Source organism: Alligator mississippiensis, chromosome 1 (genome assembly GCF_030867095.1).
Source record: "Alligator mississippiensis isolate rAllMis1 chromosome 1, rAllMis1, whole genome shotgun sequence".
Taxonomy (NCBI): Eukaryota; Metazoa; Chordata; order Crocodylia; family Alligatoridae; genus Alligator; species Alligator mississippiensis.
Window position 1 is genome coordinate 162,207,441 of NC_081824.1, and position 18,480 is coordinate 162,225,920.

Sequence of the window (18,480 nt, forward strand, 5' to 3'; positions counted from 1 at the left end):
ATGGGATTTGCAAAAGAAATTTTTGGTTTTCTAAAATTTTCATGTGAGTATTTGGAAAGTATAAGGATGTCTGATTACAGGTCAGAAAAAGATCCTTTGGCCTAGAAAAGTTCTTTCAAATGCTATTGGATGACCTTTATGATTCTAGAAATAAAATAAAAAATACAATATTTTAACTATTGTGGCAAGTTAAGATCTGTCTCTTAGTATTGTGTGTTATGCATGACTACTGATATGTCATGAAATAACATGAAAAGCATATAAACGCTATTAATTATGATTTTTTCTGAAATCAATATTTCTACTGAAAATATTATTTTGAAATGTTTTCCCCAGTAATTTTATAGAATCATAGAAAATGAGGGTTGGAAGAGACCTCAGGAGGTCATCTGGTCCAACCCTCTGCTCAAAGCAGGAACATCCCCAACTAGGTCATTCCAGCAAAGGCTTTGTCTACCCAGGTCTTAAAAACCTCCAAGGATGGAGAGTCCACAACTTCTCTAGATAGCCTGTTCCAGTGCTTTACTGCTCTCCTGGTGAGAGTTTTTCCTAACATCCAACCCAAACATCCTTTGCTACAATGAGACTATTGCTCCTTGTCAGTCATCTGCCACCACTGATAAGTCTAGCTCAGGGGTGGGCAGTTATTTTGTGTGGAGGGCCACTTAATCAGTTTTGGTGTCCTCTCGAGAGCCACATCCCTCTCACTCCTTCCCTCCCTCACCAGAGCTGTAGCATGCCCTGATTGTTTTTCTCTCTCCTTTTCTACCCCATACCCCGATCCTCTCTCCCTCTCCCCCCCTCTCTCCCCAGAGCTGTAGCATGCTGCAATCCTCTATCTCCCTCCCTCCCCATCTTCTTCCCCACCCCTCACCCAGAGCTGTAGCATGCCCCAATCCCCACCCTATACCTGGCAGCCCCATCCACACCACCACCTGCCCACCATGGCAGAAGCAGAAATTGGTGGCTGCCTACCTGTGGGCTGGATACAATTAGTTGGTGGGCCACATCCAGCCCACAAGCCATATTTTGCCCACCCCTGGTCTAGCTCCATCCTCTTTGGAACCAACTTTCAGGTAGTTGAAGGCTGTTATCAAATCCTCATAAGCCCAATTCCCTCAGCCTCTCCTCAGAAGTCATGTGCCCCAGGCTTCTAACCATTTTTGTTGTCCTCCACTAGACTTTATCCAATTTGTCCACATCCTTTGTGTAGTATGAGGCCCAAGACTGGACACAGTATTCTAGATGTGACCTCACCAGTGCCAAATAGAGGGGAAGAATCACTTCCCCTAATCTGCTGGCAACACTACTACTAATGCAGCCTGGTATGCTGTTAGGCTTCTTTGCAACAAGGGCACACTTGGCTCAAATCCAGCTTACTGTTCACAGTAACCCCCAGGTCCTTTTCTGCAGAGTTGTTGCTTAGCAATTTGGTCCCCAGCCTGTAGTGGTGCGTAGTATGGTTCATCCTAAGTGTAGGATTTGCACTTGTCCTTATTGAACCTCATGACTTTTTTTGGTCCAATCCTTCAATTTCTCTCTGAATCCTAGCCCTACCATCCAGCATATCTACTACTCCCCCCAGTTTGGTGTCATCCACAAACTTCCTGAGGGTGCACTTCATCCCATCATCTAGATAGTTGAAGAAGACATTGAACAAAACCAGCCCGAAGACCGACCCAGAGGGTGCTCTACTTGATGCTGGCTGCCAACTAAACATTGACCATTGATTACTTCCCTTAGAGCCTGATGATCTAGCCAGTTTCTATCCACCTTACAGTCTGTTCATCCAACCCGTACTTCCTTAGCTTGCTTGCAAGAATGTTGTGGAATTTATTATTATGATTTCACAACTATCTAAGTTTCACCAAACTATTATAATAAAAATTTTCTAACCAGCTCTAATTCTAAGATAGTATTTTATGAACATTGTTGGCAAGTCAACAGAGAGTATAACTATTGTAAAGTCCTTGTAAAGTGGGTAAAGTATGTCCTTGTAAAGTAACAATCCTGCCAGGTTTCTTAAAATATTTTAAGAGTTACTTTTTTAATATTAGTGAAAGGTGAATTATTTGTGGCACTGGCAAACTGAAGTTGCTAATGGGATTGTGAAGGTGTATGGTAGTTTAGACCATATTTAAACTACAGGTTTTTTTAACAAAATAGAATACTGGTATTCTGTATTGGCAAAGTATACATTGTGTAGATTCAGCCATGCCAGCAAATCTGTACTTTGCACCAGCATAGTAATATTAGTCCCGCAAGGAGAGCAAGTTTTCTACTGAAAGCACATTTACACTAGGATTTTTTTGCTGGCATGGCTACCTCAGTCGAGGACAAATTTATTGACATTGGCATAAATACATTACAAAGTTTTGGTCTTAGTCTGTGTGCCCGTCAACTCTTGACCTCTTGTTGAGGCAGCTGTGATTTGCAAGATTTTTTTAATATGCCAATTTGTCCGTTTGAAGTTACACTTGAGTGCTAATTGTTGAGATGTAGGTATCTGCTGTAGCATCATCTGTAACCCCTTTTTATTTCAGATCATCCCATAGGAGAGTGATATAAAAAGCAAAATACATCTTGTCTCTATGGATCTCTATTTCTGTTACCACTTTTCTAAATAGGCAAGATATTCAGGCAAAAGGTGACACATCTTATCTAATAAGACAAGACATTTTCTGTAGCTTTTAGACTGTTAGGCTGACCTTTTTCATGCTTGGCCCATGGTGTATTTGTTAATTTGAAAACTCTGAAGAAAATCTGTAGCTGCTTGAGTGATAGATGAAGCAAAAAAGTAAGCTTTCCATTGAAAAAGATACTTTTGTTAACTTAAATTTCATACTTAGAATATGGCAAATTCTCAGGAATTGGTTGTTTTCCTAAGGCATATACATTTGTGCATAGACTATATCTCTATAATATTTTGCAGCAAGGGGAGAATGAAATAGTTATGAGCTATTTTGCTTACAAGATTACCAAATCTCTGAAGATGTTAGTAGAATTTAACGAAGGCCTGCTTTAGTGAGTGGTGAGAGATTAACCATGGGGAACATGGGAAGTGAGGGTGAATGGGAGACTCTGTTGGTAGAAGGATATCCATGTTAAGAAATCATATTCATCTTGCTTGTGACCTCTTCTTTTTTCATTTGCAGAGATTGTAAATTATTTTTCACTCTGGGGTGAATAACTTCTTAATGCTTAAGAATCATGACTGTTTGTCAAACAGAATTTACAAGCTTTGCAGTTGCATATTATATTTTTACAAGACTTCCAAGTGACGTCGTATCTGCAGAGACCTCCACATACCTTCCAGAACTTCAGAATGTGACCTTTATAATGGGGAAGGGAATATTATCATCTGGTATTATGCCTTTACGAAGGGCCCAGCACCTCTTTAGTTGCAGTTAGGCAAGAACATGTGACACACATTAGTGTTTTTCTTTAGATAGCTTTGCATCAGAGTCAGCTCATCTGTTACACCTGACGTTAACCACATCAGATTTTTACCTGGTTTTAGGATGGTTATTCATATAGTTACTTTTTTTTGCAACCTTGTTTTCAAATATTTCTGGAAATGCAACCTGTAATATTTGTATGTCTCAACCTAAGTATTTTTCTCTTCAAAGGCACTCTTCCAGTGGAGACTACAGCAGGAAAGGAAGAGAATGTTCTTGTTGCAGCCTCAGAGACTGTGCGTGAGGAAGACACCAATAAAACAAATGCAAACTGTCAGCAAAAGGAGCAAAAGCAGATTTTGCAGTCTCTTTTCTCCCTGCTTCGAGAAGAGGTTGAGCAGATGGACTCGAGGATACTGCCCCTGTGTCTTCATCAGGTATTCCATGTGATATCGTGTTGTTATACATGATTCTTGCGCTGAGCAACACCTTTGTTTTCACTAGGAAAAAAGATATACTGTTAACACATTAGTATCCTAATGTGCACAAGCAATTTGTAGTTTAAACACAAAATTAAAGGGTCAAAGAACTTTGCTCCCCTAGGGTTTTCTTGTAACCATCTTCTACATGTTAAAACTACCAGTTGCCTGTAATGCAATTGTATTGCCTTGTATTGTCTGTAATACAGTTTTAAACTACATAAGAGCAGGGGGGCTCAATCTCTGGCCTACAGGCCAAATGCGGCCTACAGAGATGCAGCATATGGCCTGCAGGGATCCTCATGGGTTGGGAAATTTGGTGGCGGGGAGCAGTGGCAAGTAATACTGCCACCCTCCCCTGCTGCCAAATTGCCAAGCCCTGCAGGGTCACACTGGATTATGTCCCGTTTCCCCACCCCTCCTCCATATAGCTGGATTGGGGCCAGGCCATACCCCTTCCATCCCCTCGTCTACCTGCACAGCCAGATTTGGGCTGGGCTGCTTCCCAACCCCACCACACGCAGGCAGGTTAGACTTGCCTTGCCCAAGCGCCGGATTGGGCCTGCATCTCCCAAGTACCAGATCCGGTCCTCCAGCAAGATCCAGCCCATGGGGCAGACGAAGCACTGTCCATCCAGCGCAAGTGAGGGAAAAGAGTGGACACCACTGCATTAGAGCTACACCTTTTTCCATAATGTGGGCCTTGTCTTAAAGTCTGATACAGGACATGCCTGTAGCTATGTCTTTTTTTTTTGTCCGGATCATGAATTAACATCACTTTTTATAAGTAACGTGTCATAATAGTGCAAAATTCTCAAAATGTATTTACTAACTTTAATGATTTTATTGTCACAACACCTCTGCAGTATGTAGGCCAGAAGGTGCTAGTTGTTGCTGCTGTACAAGTGAAACTAAAGCACAAGGAAAATAGTGTTTTCAAAGTCACATAGGAAATCTGTAGAAGAACTTAGAATACAATACAGATTTCCTGATTTCCAGTCACATACCCTAGCCACAGATCATCCTTCCTTCCTAAGAAATGTTAAGTAACAACTAACAAAGTAATTGAATTAAGTCCCACGCAGTAGGATTGTACCTAGAGGGCCCAGTGCACCAGGATTGAGTCCTAGATGCCCAGCACTGCTCCCTTCTGTCCCCACATGTCAGGATTGGGCCCTGGGGCCTGACACTGCCCCCTACCAACCCTCATGTGCTGAGAATAGGCCCCAAGAGCCTAGCACCACACTCTACATCCCAGGATTGGGCCTTCGAATCCCAGCAGCACCTCCTTCTGCCCCCATGTGCCAGGATTGATCCTGGGCACCTGACACCACCCCCTCCTGTCTCTGCACACCATGATTGGGTCCCTTCTACTCCCCATGCACCAGGTCTGGGCCAGGGGGCCAACACTGCCTTCTCCCACTCCCCGCATACTAGGATTGCACCTTGTACCACCCCCTTCTGCCCCCCATATGCTAGGATTGGGACTAAGGGCCTGATACTGCCCCTTCCTGCCCCTCACATACCAGGATTTCACATGCCCAGCACTGCTCTCACATGGGTCCCATATTGTAAGACAGGTGTGGACTGATTAGAAAGAGTCCAATAGAGAGTGACAAAAGTGATTAAAGGTCTGGGAAGCATGGCTTATGAGCAAAGGTTGACAGAAGTAGGATTATTTCGTTTGGAGAAGAGAAGACTTGGAGGGGGTGGAGTTTAATACATTTCAAATATCTGAATGGTGTTTATAAAAAGGAGGGGTAGAGACTTTTCTGTAGCTGAATGGGACCGAACAAAGAGCAAGGGTCTCAAACTGCAGCTGGGGAAATGTAGGTTGATACTAGGAGGAACTTTGGAGAGTATTGGAACAGGCTGCCCAGAGAGGTTGTGGAATCTCTATCTTTGGACATTTTTTTAAGACTTGACTGGAATGATTTAGTCAGTGGAGATCCTGCTTAAGGAGGAGGTTGAACTAAATTTTTTGCAGGAGGTCAAATTTTTTGTCAGGCATGCCACAAGCTAAACTCTGTATCCTCCCCATGTACCACTCCAATCCCCTTCCCCAGCCCCATCTGCTGCTCTGCTTTCTGCCCAACCAGCCCCTGTTTTCCCAGCTCCCTCCTCAATCTGCCGCGTGCCACATGCAGAGGCAGCCCATGTCTCTTGTGACACGCATGCTGCAAGTTAGCTAGTTCTGGACTAGAGAACCTCCTGAGGTCCCTTCCAGCCTTACTTTCTATGATCCTAAGATAAAACCAACTGTTGTATCACAGAGAATTAAGACATTTGAGTTCAGAAATGTATGAAAACCCTTACATTAAGTATTTCATGGCTTTGTTTTATTAGGGTATTTTCTAACAATTAACTTTGATTTAGTGGGGAAAATATTCTTTCGTGTGTAACCCTAAAAACGCTTTTTAGTTTTTGAGATGATTGTAATTTGTTTTTGCCATTATATGATAGAAAATAAAAAATGCTTTTCTAAAGTTTCTGTGAACAGATTTCTTTTAGTTCCAGAAATTCTTGGGACTATCATACCAGGTAGCATCCAAGATATTCAGAATATGTCCTAAAAAGGACTGTCAGTTCTGTTTTCAAGATGCTCACCCCAAATGGATGTTGGCTAGTAGATTGGACCAAGAACAAGGAACACCAAACTAGTAAACAAAGCTATGCCACTGACTCACTGTGCATCTTGGACAAGTAATTTAAGTATATTTATAAAAGTGAGCGCTGTGATTGTGTATTGCTCCTTTTTTAGGGTGCCCAGCTTGGCACCCAGAACTTTTCAAAAGTTGCTGTGAAAAGTGAGAGCTCCAGTTAAATTACTTGAATAATGTACTGTTGGCATCTCAAACTGAACACTTTAGTAATGAGCCACTCATAATTATCGAGCATTTTTTTTGTTTTAAATGGCCTTAACTAACATGTTTACACTAATACAAAAAGAGGTCCCCCCCACAGTTGGGCAGGGGGAAAAAGGCCCTCATCTTATAATTGCATACAAAGAAACCCCATTAAATACATTGCCAAAAGCAGCATGTGCTCAGGAATGGAAACCAACCACAAAGTTAATTAAATGCAGCCAACACTGAACATGAATACAAAACACCTGCCCCCCTTTGGACAAACATGTTATGGGAACCTACCATTCCATATCATTCCAGTTTTAATATATGTGCTGCCAAAGCAGAACCTACCACAAGGATAGGTTAGTATAGCCTATCTGAATAAGATATATGGTAAGTGCAGTTCTCCTCAGCACTGCAGTCCCCCTCAGCACTGACTCTTTTTGAAGTCATGGTGAGCCACTTTACTGCGTATATTTTTACTTCCTCTTCATTCCCACAGCTGAGCTGCACCTTTATTTCCCATTTCCAATTATTTCTGTGTCTTCATCAGCCTTAAATGCCTGGCAAACATCCCAAAACAAGACCCTAAACAGAATGCCTGTTGGCCCCTCTCTCAGCCAGGCACACATGATTAGTGTGGTGAGGTGAAGCCAGACCAGACTGCCCTGCGCCTCAACTGCATATACATTTTTGGAGCATCCCAGGACTCATGACAGGAACACCTGGAATGGGGACTAATTAGCACATGGATCCCTTGTGGAAGGGGATCTGGAGTACACGCATGCTGAGCAGCACAGACCTGTGGGGTTACTGTGGCTTGAAATGCTGTTGACTCTGCTGGGGCCCAGATCAGTGAACTAGGTGGTAAATCACAAGCCTTTGGCTTTGAGCTAATATCATGCATAGTTTGTATTGCATATAAGTAGGTACCAAAGTAACAAAAAATTGCAAAAAATACAAAAACAAACAAAAAAAACAAGGTACCAAAGGGTTGCTCAGAAGTGTGTTTATGGAGTACCTGTGCTAAAACTTGCAGCAGGGTCAAAAAAAACTAGCATGCATCAATTCTGGATGAACTAAGTGCATGGCTACTATATGTAAATTGCTACAGCCATGTTTAGTTTCAAAGTTATTGTTCTGAAATATGCTCCTTCTCTGTGCTCTGGAAGAGCAGGGCCAGATAGTAAGGAGAGGGGAGATGCTGCTAGGGGAAAAAGTTGGAGGGAAGCAGACAGCAAAGGGACTACCTGCCCTCCTCATCACCTAGATTTATTTCCATGCTGTAGCAGTGGGAAGGGGACAAACTCAAGGCAAAACCTCCAATTATTAGATTCTGTACCTGGAATAGAATCTAATTATTGGGGGGGGAGGTCATTTTATAATCAGGCTCTTCTTCAAGTAAATATGGTATATTGCCACAGTGTTAAATAGCAATAATTCTAATCCTCAAGTTTATTAAAGTTTGATTATAAAGCCTTTTGAAATGGTAGAGTTCTGTATAATTGGAAAGTGTTGTTTTTATGTCTGAACTTTTTTAATGTTTCTGAGTGGTAAACAAAGCCATCTTTATTTCCAGAGTTTTACAGGAAAGTTTGCACAGCTCTTGGCCATGCTACCCTGGGTAGTACAGTTAATCCTTGTTGCATAAAACCTAAGAATTTGTATTTGCCAAAGAAACCAGGAAGGAAGGGCACATATCAGTAAATATGGGTTAGCTTTTTATACCCTCTTATTCCTTCAGTTCAGCTTCTATTGCTGTTGAAATCATCTGTGCTACTTCCATAAAACTCCAAACCACCATCTTAGAACCAGAATTGTTCTCTTAATCCATTTCTGGAAATGTACCCTTTTTCTCAGAGATCAAATATCTTGGCATGTTTTGAGGAGACAGCTTGAGTTCTCCTCCCTAGTTGCATGTACTGTAATAGAACAGCATCTTCTACAATTTTAATAGCAAGAGATTAGTCCCCTTTGGCAATTCTGAACAAACATATTCCTTTATTTGATGACTATGCAAAGGCTTAATGCAAAAATGCTTTGGCCATCAAACTGTTGTTTAGGATTTCTCTTACTGCAGCACACTTGTAATTTTGGTATTCCAAGAACCTATTGGAAGTTAGGCCTTTCATGACACATACAGTAATACGTCCATTTCAGTCGGGTCTACGTATAAAATTAATAGAATCAATATAAAAATACAACATCTGTCAGGAGGCTGATTTTTTGGCATATCCATGTTTTTGATATGGACAGCCTCTCATAGTGTAACCTATTGATCACTACTATGGGCTCCTGTGTGGTGATCTGCAGATCAGATACGTTGTTCCAGCTACCATCTCAGGAGAACTTTAACTCCAGCAGTAACTCATCCTTTTAGCTCTGGAGCGTCTCAATTCAGCCTCCCATAGTTTGGCCAAGATGGTGGTGGCCTGAAATATTCCTTCAAATAAATGTGTCTTTCTTCTTATACTGTTTGCTTCCCCCCACACCTCCCCACCACCCTACAGCATCACCTAGTAATTGTCATGGGGATGTTTCGCATTCTAAATTAGACTTTTCTTGGTATTTTTACTATTCAATAGGGAGCCCAGACATCACTAACTTATTGTATCTGGTTCCCAGGTGGTATTTTGTTTATTTTGACATAAAAAATTAACTCATACAATAGCTAAAGGCTGGCCCATGCTTAAGGTATTGTTAGGACCGAAGCTGTGCTAGCAGATTTCCTGGCCTGAATACAGCTATGCCAGAAGAAGTATGGTTTCTGTTGGTATTTGTCACATCTCAGCTAGGGTCCTGTGCTGACAACTCTATCGCCATAATGATCATGGCAGCAGCTCTATAATGTAGGCATGCCTTCCATTGTTGAACTACTGATCTCACTGAGTTTCTCTGCTTTTGTGGGGAGAGGGATGGGGGGATTGATAGAATTGTAATTTGAAGATTATGCTCATTTGATTTTGGCATAACAGTGTGAGTTAACAGGGTGAAAGTCATGTGTTGATTCCACCTGACTGTCAATACGACAGGTCAAAGAGCTTGCCATCTGGCATAATTTTGTGACTTTCTGTTCTGGATTTTAAAACAGTGGGCTTAGTAAACTGAAGACAGACAGTTAGGCGGCATCTAACCCTGTAGTGGAGCTCCTTGCAGTGGAACAACCACATAGAGGTGAAAGTTTGTAGATCATGTAGTTGTACTAAGGGTAGTGTTGCTTAGTTCCAATTGACATAATTTTATCGTGTCTTGTAATATATGTTTTTTATCTTAAAAATTCAGTCTCTGGAGTCCCGTGATTACATGAGAGATTAATTTTTTGCTTTTGTTTTTGAAACTGTAATCGCAGTATAATCCAAAACCTGAGAAGCCAAAGCACAACCCGTTTTTCTTTTAAATTTTTGCTTTCTATTTTAAGCCAGGAGTTGGCAACCTATGGCCCACGTGCTGCATCAGCCCACAAAAGGCTTGGATCTTGCCTATGATGGTCTGCATTCTACTAAGGGTGTGCAGATTCCCCAGCTATTTGATCTGGCACTTGTTTTCCTAGTGCATACCAATAACTTCTGGCCACTTCAACCAACTGCTACAGCCCATTGGAGAGCTGCTCTTCCTCACGGCAGATTCTGCTCACTATTGCTGGAAGGGAATGGTGGCCTCTGGACCATCTTGGTTGCAAGCTGCAGCCCACATTCAGAAATGGTTGCCAAATTCAGTTTCAAGCCAGCCTCAGGGTATTTTTAGGCCTGACTTGTGATTTTTCAAATTTTCAGTTTGCAGTACTGTGAAAGAGTTGTGCCTTTTGTGACAAGCTGTATTTTTAAAGTGCTTAGTCTAAAGCTTTGTCTTGTCTGAATGATCAAGGCACTAGCACTTTAAAAGAGTATTCACCAATTCTCATTTTTGTCTGTACTGTAGTGTTGCTCAAGAATGCTCCTCATCAATGTCAGTTTCCATGAACATGAGGAAGTAATACTTTATCATTCAAAAACTCTCAACCATTGGCCTATCAGTTTGTCTGAATATATGAAAAATGAGATAGTTTGCTACTTGGACACTGTCCTCAGTATTTACTGCTTCCCAGTTATTGCTTAGTTCTACAATCCAAATACTCATTTGGAAAGTCTGCTTTTAAATATATTTGTAAGTCTTAAAATAAATATACTATTTTTTTAATTATTTGTCTGTCTTCTTTAAAAACCCTTTTCTGAAATAAGAATGTGACTGTCTAATATTAAACCTGGAACACATTTGAGCAAACTAAATACAAAAATAACAAAGCACATGTTAAAATTTAAGATAATACATTTATACAAGTACACACTTATAACTGTTATAAAGAAATGGGAAATTATAATGTTGAACATGTTTTTCTTTGTTCCTGTACAGATAGCTGAGACCTATTTTCAGGAGGAGGATTGTATCCTTTTATTTATTAGAATTGCTGTGGGTCATTAATATGGAATTATTATAACCTTTGAAAGGAAAATAAACTTTTAAAGTTCGGAGATTGTGGATAAGGTTTAAGAAAAGCTGAACCAAGTCCTGATTTATCCATGAGTGGACGTGCATCATGCTTGCTAGGTTTTCTCAGCCAGCTGGAGTACAAGTTCAGTAATAAAGCCTCTTTCAAAAGCAATGAATGGTGATACTCGTGTAGAAACAAAGAAGCAAGCAAAGAAAGAACTGTTTTAAAGGTTATATCCTTTTTCAGAGTATTAGGCTTTTGGAATGTGTCTAATCTGAATAGGATACATATTCCAGTGTAAAGATATCACTGTCTTAATTGTACATCAGGGTTTATACTGTCAGTTTCTGGCTCAGGACAATGCTAACAAGTGCATAGGAGTAAGGGAGAACTCGGAGGAAAAAAATCTTTTCAAGCAAGGTAAGGTAGTATTTAACTGTCCAAATATTAGTGGTCAAAAGTCACAATGAGATAATTTTAGTGTTTTTCAAACCACAGATAGTTGGTTTTGGAACAGTTAGTTTCGGAACATGCAAGAACAGAAGCCACCCTTATCCTGTACCCAAGGAACACAAAAGATATGGGTCTTGAACTGATAATAGTGATTATATTATAAGTCAGTTTCATACTCATTATACCAAAACAGTGTGTTGTGAAGTCATACTTTAGGAAAGATATTTTTAAAAGTCTCAAAAACTGATAGTAACCTTAAGATGAAAGATAAGAATTGTGAAACCTTAAAATAGATGGATGACAATGTATTCATAGGATGCTTAAACAAAAAAGGGCAATAAACAAAAAAGGGCAAAAACCTCCCAATTAAAGAATACTTATTTAAATGACAAAATACTTTATTTTTTCCAAGCCCCAAAAACTATTCTTCTAAAAATAGAAATCTGGTCCAAGTAATATTAGGTTGTACAAAAAAAAGGAGATAAAGAATAATTTTCATAGATTTCATAGACATTTGGGCTGGAAGGGACCCTGGAGGATCATCGAGTCCAGCCCCATGCCCCAGGGGCAGGAAGTCAGCAGGGATCATAAGATCCCAGCAAGGTCAGCATCCAAATGTGTCTTGAAGGCGTTCAAAGTGGGTGCTTGAACCGCCTCCGGCGGCAGTCTATTCCAGAACTTAGGGGCTTGGACAGCGAAGAATTTCTTTCTCATGTCCAGCCTGAATTGGTCGCAGCAGAGTTTGTGACTGTTCGATCTTGTCATCCCTTGGGGGGCTCTAGTGAACAGACGTTCCTCCAGATCCTGATGAGCACCCCTGATAAATTTATAGGTGGCCACCAGATCACCCCTAAGCCTGCGCTTTTCCAGGCTGAAGAGTCCCATGGCTCTCAGCCTCTTATCATAAGGTCTGGTTTCCTGACCTCTGATCATGCGCGTGGCTCTCCTCCGCACCCTCTCAAGCTTCTCCACATCCTTTTTGAATTGTGGAACCCAAAACTGAATGCAGTACTCCAGCTGCAGCCTCACCAAGGCCGAGTACAACGGGAGAATGACATCCTGGGATTTACTTGAGAAGCATCTATGGATGCAATCCAGCATTTTGCTCACTTTACTAGCCGCAGCATCACACTGGAGGCTCATGTTCATCTTGTGGTCAATCATTGACCCCCAAGTCCCTTTCATCTGTAGTGCTAACCAGCATCACGCTGCCGAGCCTATAAGCATGCTGCAGGTTTTTCCTCCCAAGATGGAGAACCTTGCATTTTTCGGTGTTGAACACCATCAGGCTCTCATCCGCCCATTTCCTGAGCCTGTTGAGATCCGCCTGGATCACCCTCCTGTCCTCAGGTGTGGATGCTTTACCCCAGAGTTTGGTGTCATCAGCAAACTTGGCCAGTCCGCTTCTGACTCCAATGTCCGCATCATTGATGAAGATGTTAAATAGTATAGGCCCTAGGACAGAGCCTTGAGGGACCCCACTGGTCACAGCGCACCAAGATGATTGGCTCCCATCAACCACCACTCTCTGGGTCCTACCGTGGAGCCAATTCCCCAGCCAGTGGATCGTGGTGAGGTCGAGGCCTCAGTTAGCCAATTTAGCCAAGAGGTGATCATAGGATACCAGATCGAAGGCTTTTTTAAAGTCAAGATATACAATGTCAATCTCTTCCCCCTTGTCCAGGTGATATGTCACCTGGTCATAAAAGGAAATGAGATTGGTCAGGCAAGACCTACCCGCAACAAACCCATGCTGGGTATCCCTCAGGATATTGCCTTCAGCTAGTCTGTTAAGGATGGCCTCTTTGATAATCTTTTCCAAAACCTTCCCCAAGATAGAGGTCAGGCTGATGGGCCTGTAGTTAGTCAGATCTACTTTCCTCCCTTTCTTGAAGATAGGCACAACATTGGCCCTCTTCCAATCATCGGGCACTTCACCAGAGCACCAGGAGTTCTCAAAGATCTGTGCCAGAGGCTGAGCTATGATGCTCGCCAGCTCCCTGAGTACCCTTGGGTGTAACCCATCAGGGCCGGCTGACTTGAAGGTATCCAGCCTGTCAAGGTGTTCCTTCATGAGGTCAACTTCAATGGAGGGCGAGGAATCTCCCTCACCTGGGCCTCCCTGACCCATAGTGGGTAGGGCTGTCCCATGGGACTGGTGAAAAACTGACACAAAGTACCCATTTAGCAAGTTTGCTTTTTCCTGGGAGTCAGTTGTCAGTTGCCCCATCTGGTTTAGCAGGGGTCCACTGTTGCCCTTGCTTTTCCTCTGACTCCCCACATATCTAAAAAAGGACATTTTATTGTCCTTGATATTTGTAGCTAGCTTGAGTTCCATCACAGCCTTGGCTTTCCTGATTTGCTCTCTGCAGGTCCAGACCAGAGCAGAGTATTCCTCCTTGGTGGTGGTTCCAGTCCTCCATCCTTTGTAGGTCTTCCTCTTAAGACGTAGGAGGTCCGCCAGTTCCCTGGAGAGACAAGGGGGCTGCTGTGACCTTTTGCTGCCTTTCCTCCGAGACGGGATGGACTTTGCTTGCGCATCTAGGATTGCTCCCTTGAGGAGCAACCACTCGTCCTGAACTCCCCTCACCATTGGGTTGTGGCCTTTTAGGGCCTCTCTGACAAGCCTCCTTAGCTTGTCAAAGTCAGCTTTCCTGAAGTCGAGGACTTCTGTATTACTGACTGACTTGCCAGCTCTGCAGCAGATGGTGAAGGTGATCAACTTATGGTCACTGTCACCCAGCTTCCCTTGGATCATTAGGCCGCTGATTAGGTCATCCCCAGTTGCCAGTACGAGGTCAAGGAGCGCTTTACCTCTTGTCAGCCCATAGACTTCTTGCGTCGGATAGAGGTCATCCACACAGGAGAGAGAGCTTTGCTACCACTCGGATTTGGCTGAGCGCTCCTTCCATGAGATGTCTGGGTAGTTTAAGTCTCCCATGACAACCCAAAACAACATACCTTACAATTAAAACATTCTTCCAGTATGAAACATGGTGACTATAAGCCTACATGGGACTTTCCCTATACTGTTTATCATTTTATGTATTGTATCTTAATGGAGTTTCCACCTAAATGTCTCTACTCTTTTAACCTCATCTATTAAAAAAATACTTTTGTGCCTCTAATTTTTGTTCCACTTTCTATACTTTCTTTTTAGATAATATTCCTTTTTGAGATGGGAAGAAATTCAGTCCTTCTGGTGGTACCCATTCTCTTTTACATGATGACTGTACAGCAGTTTCAAATTACCCTCAGGGCCTGCGGCCCCCCCCATCTGGCACCTCAGAGACGGCCACCCAGACAGAGCCTGTGGTTCTGAGCTCCATGCAGACAGAGACTATGGTTCCAGGCTCCACGCAGATGGAGCCCCTGGCTCTCAGCTGCGGGGGCTGCCTGTTGCTTTTTCAGGCTCTGGGGCCCAGGAGCATGGCCACCTCCCCTTGTGGGGTCTACTCCCTACTGGGGTCTCTGGTGCACCAGCTGGAGGAGCTCCAGGCCACAGTCCAGAGACTGTACGCCATCAGGGACTGTGAGCAGGAGATAGACTCCTACTGCCAGGCCCTTCTCCCCCAGGAGGCAGAGGGTAGACCACGGTCTCCCTCCAGGACAAGGGAGGACTCGGGGACCTCCCTTACTGTCCAGCCCAGGGCTTGGACCAAGGTGGCGAGGGGCCCCAAGTCTCGCCGCACCAAGGCCCCTGCCCCGCTGGAGCTTTGCAACAGGTACGAACCTCTTGCAGCCCCAGCAGAGCCTGCTGAGTTGCCAGCTTCCACAGGCAACACAGATGACACTGTAGCTACCGCCCCCGCTCTCCCTAAGACCAAACGCAAAGTGTTTGTTGTGGGAGACTCCATCCTGAGGGGGACTGAGGAGGTAATCTGCCGCCCCGACCCCTTAGCCCGGGAAGTTTGCTGCTTCCCGGAAGCCCACATCTGAGACATTGCGGAGAAGATCCCTAAACTCCTCCAGCCCACTGACCACTATCCCATGCTCCTCATCCATGTGGGCACCAATGACATGGCTCGGAGTGCTCCCAGCCGGGTCATGAGGCGCTACAGGGATTTGGGTGCGGGGCTAAAGGGTGTGGGGGCATAGGTGGTGTTTCCTTTGATCCTCCCAATACTTGAGCACCCTCATGCCCTAGCCAGCCCTTCCATAGCATGTTGAGCTGGGTTGGAGCAGCCTCGGACTGGCAAGCTGACACCTCAGGCCCTCTGCCAGCCAGGGCTGCTCTGACCTGGTGCAACATGCTGCAGTCCCAGGCACATGTTCAAATGCAGTGCCTGGGAGCACTAAACTGGTGCGATATGTGCTGGAATTTATTGCTGTGAATGAATTGCACATTTAGATGTGCCCAGTGTTACTTAGAACAGGATTAAGCACTTAAATTATTTCAAAATATAAATATTTATTATAGTTAGTATAAGAGATACCAGTTTTTATACTTGTGCTTGCTGTTAGTTTGTTGAGATTGGGAGAGAATGCATCTGGTGATATATTAATGCATTATTATTCCTAATAGAAATTCTGATCCTTCCTCTGAAAAATATTACAGGTATATTGATAATCACTGGAGATAAGATATCAGATTAAATAAACCAGTGGGCATGATCTGTTAAGCCTATTGCTATAGTCCATAGTCTCTTCCTTAATGACAGATTTATAAAGGGCAAGGAATATTAATTCCATAGCATTCATAGATGTTTGGGTCGAAAGGGACCTTAGCAGATCATTGAGTCCAACCCCCTGCCCTGGGCAGGAAAGAGCGCTGGAGTCAGATGACCCCAGTCAGGTACATATCTAGCCTCCTCTTAAAGACCCCCAAGGTAGGGGAGAGCACCACCTCCCTTGGAAGCCCATTTCATATTCTGGCAACCCTTACCATAAAGTTCTTCCTGATGTCTAACCTAAATCTGCTCTCCATCAGTTTGTAGCAGTTGTTCCTAGTTACTCCAAGGGGTGCCTTGGTAAAAAGAGCATCTCTTATTCTTTGCTGCTGCCCCCCCAATGAATTTGTAGGCAGCCACAAGATCACATCTTAGCCTTCTCTTGTGGAGGCTGAAGAGATCCAGGGCCCTCAATCTCTCCTCATAGGGCTTTGCCTGCAGGCCTCTAATCATATGAGTGGCCCTCCTCTGAACCCTCTCAAAGTTGTCCACATCCTTCTTGAAGTGTGGCACCCAAAACTGGATGCAGTACTCCAATCACGGCCTGACCAATGCTGCATAGAGGGAGAAGTATCACCTCCCTGGACCTGTTTGTCATGCACCTACTAATGTACGATAAAGTGCAGTTAGCTTTACTGATTGCTGCATCACGTTGACAAATCATGTTCATCTTGGTGTCAGCAATGACTCCCAAGATCTTTTTCCACTGCTGTGCTAATGAAAAGGTCATCCCCCCAGCCTGTAAGTGTGCTGGTGATTCCTTCTCCCTAGATGCAGCACCTTGCACTTGTCCTTGTTGAACTGCATTCTGTTCTGTTCTGCTTACCTTTCCCTGTCCTGATCCACCTGGATTCATTCCCTACCCTCTAGTGTGTTAACTTTACCTTATAATTTGGTATCATCTGTGAATATGGACAGAGTGCTTTCCACACCCTCATCCAAGTCACTGATGAAGACATTGAACAGCATAGGTCCAAGAGCCAAGCCCTATGGGACTCCACTACCGATATTTTTTACAGGTCGATACCGACCCATCTACCACCACTCCCTGGATGCGACCCCTAAGCCAATTGACCATATATTCTACGTCGCAGCCACTCAGTTTATCTGTGAGAATAGGATGAGATACCATATCGAAGGCTTTCTTAAAATCTAAGTAGATGACATCTACCTCGATTCCTGCATCTAAACATTTTGTGACCTGGTCATAAAAAGAAACAAGGTTAGTCGGGCAGGATCTACCTGCTATGAATCCGTGCTGGTTGCCCTTTAGTATTGTTTTCCCTGCTTCCCAGATTCTCCGTCCTCCCCTTCTTGAAAATAGGGACCACGTTAGCCCTTTTCCAGTCCTCTGGGACCTGACCTGAGCACCAAGAGTGCTCAAACAGCTGTGCCAGTAGCTCTGCTATGACATTGGCCAATTCCTTCAGCACCCTTGGATGAAGATCATCCAGGCCTGCTGAAAACACATCCAGCCCCTTCAAGTGTCCTGTCACTAAATTGGTGCTAACAGTTGGTGGGCTGGTTTCCCTTTTGTGCCTGCCTATGATCCAATTGGGAGATTTGTCCTGATCCATGTTCAGGAATAATTGTGTTTGTTTACAGGTCATGCTATATGTAATAACAAGTACTATTTGTGTCTTTGTAGTGATTACTCTAGCATGTTGATTCGTATGAATAATGTTTTGTCTCTATATTTACTGAGAAACTGATTCACTCTGCTTTAATTTCCAATATGTTGCAGGATGTCTAAACACTTGGCTAAAAGTGCCTTAAAATAGCATATCTAAATTTACTATTTTGGTAGTGCTTCACAGGACAAGAATTAGTAGAAGATGCACAGCTTGTACTTGTACTTGCAAATACATTGATGGCCCTATGGAGCAGGAAAAAAAGAACATTACAGGGAGAAAGATAAAAATAATCAAATAAATATTTCACAGAAAATTAGGAAAAAAGTTAATGCAGTTTTCCCAAACACCTTCTTAAAGATGTTTGAAAACTTATGAAACTCCTTTTTAAGTTGAAGTAATATAATTTTAATGTCATTGGCGCTGACCACTCTTATGAAAACAAGAGTCAAATTTTGCCAACACTTATGGTTGCTCAGGAAACCACATTGTATTTCTAGATAAATATAAATATAGCTGTTGTTGCTTTTGT

At 43.1% G+C, this 18,480-nt stretch overlaps 1 protein-coding gene across 1 annotated transcript in view; it reads left to right on the forward strand.

Annotated features, from left to right (window-relative positions):
- CNST (consortin, connexin sorting protein) overlaps positions 1–18,480 on the forward strand; it is a 102,748-nt gene that overhangs the window by 48,915 nt on the left and 35,353 nt on the right. The window contains exons 4-5 of the mRNA XM_006263145.4: positions 3,630–3,835; positions 11,116–11,146. Coding sequence (XP_006263207.1) covers positions 3,630–3,835; positions 11,116–11,146 — 237 coding nt within the window. The remainder of the gene's footprint in view (positions 1–3,629; positions 3,836–11,115; positions 11,147–18,480) is intronic.